Source organism: Montipora foliosa, chromosome 2 (genome assembly GCF_036669935.1).
Source record: "Montipora foliosa isolate CH-2021 chromosome 2, ASM3666993v2, whole genome shotgun sequence".
In the NCBI taxonomy this organism is placed as follows: Eukaryota; Metazoa; Cnidaria; class Anthozoa; order Scleractinia; family Acroporidae; genus Montipora; species Montipora foliosa.
In genome coordinates this window covers 300,234-302,733 of record NC_090870.1, presented here as the reverse complement: position 1 = coordinate 302,733, position 2,500 = coordinate 300,234, and the positions used below count along the sequence as shown (strand labels likewise).

Here is a 2,500-nt window from a genome sequence, read left to right as displayed (position 1 = left end):
CTTCTACTCATGAGGAGATGGGCAGGAGAGAGATTGATGTATTTAAGTGAGGTTTTGCGTTAGTTTAGAAGTGCCTTGTACATGTCTTTTGAGGTGATCAACAAATTCTTTAGTGTTTGTACTGATCTTTCTATTTGACCGTTGGGGTGGATAATGAGGGCTACTGGTCATGTGACTAAATTCATACTCCGTTACAAAACTTGCAAACTCCTCTGAAGCAAATTGAGGACCATTATCGCTGAAGACCTCATATGATGTGCCGTACCTCGAGAAATACTGTTACAGGGCTTTAGTGGTGGTGGTGGTGGTGGTGATGCTGCTGTTAAAGCCCTCTAACTCGTCTACTTCAACCCATTTGGAGTAATAATCAACTCTACACAAGAAGTACTGATTAATTTGTTAAGTTCAAATCTATCTGTCGCTACATTTACCAAAAGCAAATACAACAGTTGGACAAAAAAAGTTTTCAATATGCTGCAGCGAGAGATTGGAACGATTTACCAAAATCGATAAGATCAATTACGACCTTTCCATCATTCAAAGTAGCCTTATATAGCGTTTTGCTAAAATCGGACAAATTAAGTCATAGACGCACGGTAAATTAAATATTGTATTTCTTATTGCTATCCTCTTTTATCTATTAAGACAATATTTACATAGTTGATTTTAAATGTATGTGATATGATCAAATTTACCCTTTATTATCGTTTTTATGTAGTTCAGAAATATTATATTTATCTGCTCATGTATTAATACCAGTTTGTTTTAACAAACTGACACATTTTAGCAGTTTAAATAAAGTTGTTATTATTATTATTATTATTATTATTATTATTATTATTATTATTATTATTATTATTATTATTATACATAAAAAGTCTTATGTATCAAAGAGAAAAATCAGTCAGGCAAAAGCATAAAACATTCGTTAATAAATTATGTCAGTCCAGCAAGTCCCTTCTCTATCTCTAAGTCATTCTCCTGTATTATTATTATTATTATTATTATTATTATTATTATTATTATTATTATAAAAATAATTTAATACTCATAAAAAACCTATATACAGACAACGGTGCTAAATATCAAAATCCTATTTACAAAGTTAACTTCTAAAAGAGAAAAAGTAAAACAGAAAAAGTAAAACATTTCAAAACATCATTCGATTTCTGTTAGCTGAAGATTCGTAATAACAAGATAAAAATACAAATTATAAAATTATTATTATTATTATTATTATTATTATTATTATTATTATTATTATTATTATTATTATTATTATTATAGATCCAGACTAGTTTGAAGACCCTTGATGCCGAGTTCAAGTTGTACTTGGGTGGTCACGAAGGTTGTATCGCTTGCATCGTCTAGGAGAGCGTAGACCTAGATTGCTTTCTCTGTGTTATCCTTGTGAAACAAATTGACTTGAATAATTCGACAGTTAGTGATTACGCTGGCGGATTCTGCAGCTGAGCTGTGCACTTAACTGATTAGGTATGAACTTGCGGATTCTGTAACTGGCGGTTTTTCTCCAAGTGATTCATTCCAGCCAGAGGTTTGCTGTGTTTCTTGTGATTTGGGCCCAGGCTGTGGACTGCTTTCTGTAGATCTCGGTTTAACGCCATGCAACAATGTGTGGTGACGTCTTCCACATTCCTTGCAAACGGATCTATTGCGACATCCTGAAGACACGTGACCTGACTTGAAACAGCCATAGAAAAGACCCTCACTGCGAATAACTTCACTGTGTTCGTCTACGGAACTTTTCAGAACTTTACTGCACTTGACGAGATCATGACGAGCATTGCAAAGAGGACAGTTCAGATCTGCTGATGGTTTTGACGACGATTCGAGACTGTTGACGGGTGGACTACCTGCAGTCGCAAAAGAATTGGCGCTTAAATTGCTGTCGTCCTTCTTCCTTGATTTATTCCTCCATCCCCACTTGGGCTGAACACCAGTCTTCTTTCGCTCCGCTTTCAAGGCATCCGGTGTGAAAATAGCTTCATTTGCAAGCTCTGCTTCTCCTCTGACAAAATTCACTAAGGAACTAAATGTAATAATCTTCCTAGAATTTGTTTGCGTCTCATGGGCGTGCCGACACCATTTCACAGCAGAGTACGAAGGAAACTTTCTGCTTACGAGGCGGAGGGTTTCTGTTGAGTTGAGGTCCCCTATTGACTGCATTGTCTTCATTGCTTCTTCGCAGCGCACGAAAAAGTCAGAGAAGACTTGAAGGCCACTGCTATCTCCATCGTTGGTCTTTGACCAGCTTCTTAGGCTAGACTTGTACGCCTCGGCTACATGGACGGGATTCCCAAATTGCTGCTCTAACATCTTCCGAGCCTTTTCGTAAGCGCTGTCGGAGCTCATAGCCAGGAAACCTTTTACTACGTCGTTAGCTTTGCCTTTGGTGTACTTTCCAGGAAATACAGACGATCTCTTTTCGAAGGCACATTACTGCAAATGATGGAATCGAAAGCAGTGACAAAGGTGGGAT

The 2,500-nt window shown here is 37.0% G+C and overlaps 1 protein-coding gene across 1 annotated transcript; it reads right to left on the bottom strand.

The window, feature by feature from the left end:
* Positions 1-1,482: 1,482 nt before the first annotated feature.
* On the bottom strand, positions 1,483-2,373 carry LOC137988201 (uncharacterized). Its single transcript, XM_068834251.1, has one exon. The coding sequence runs from the start codon at positions 2,371-2,373 to the stop codon at positions 1,483-1,485; it is 891 nt and encodes a 296-aa protein (XP_068690352.1).
* Between the last annotated feature and the right edge of the window lie 127 nt (positions 2,374-2,500).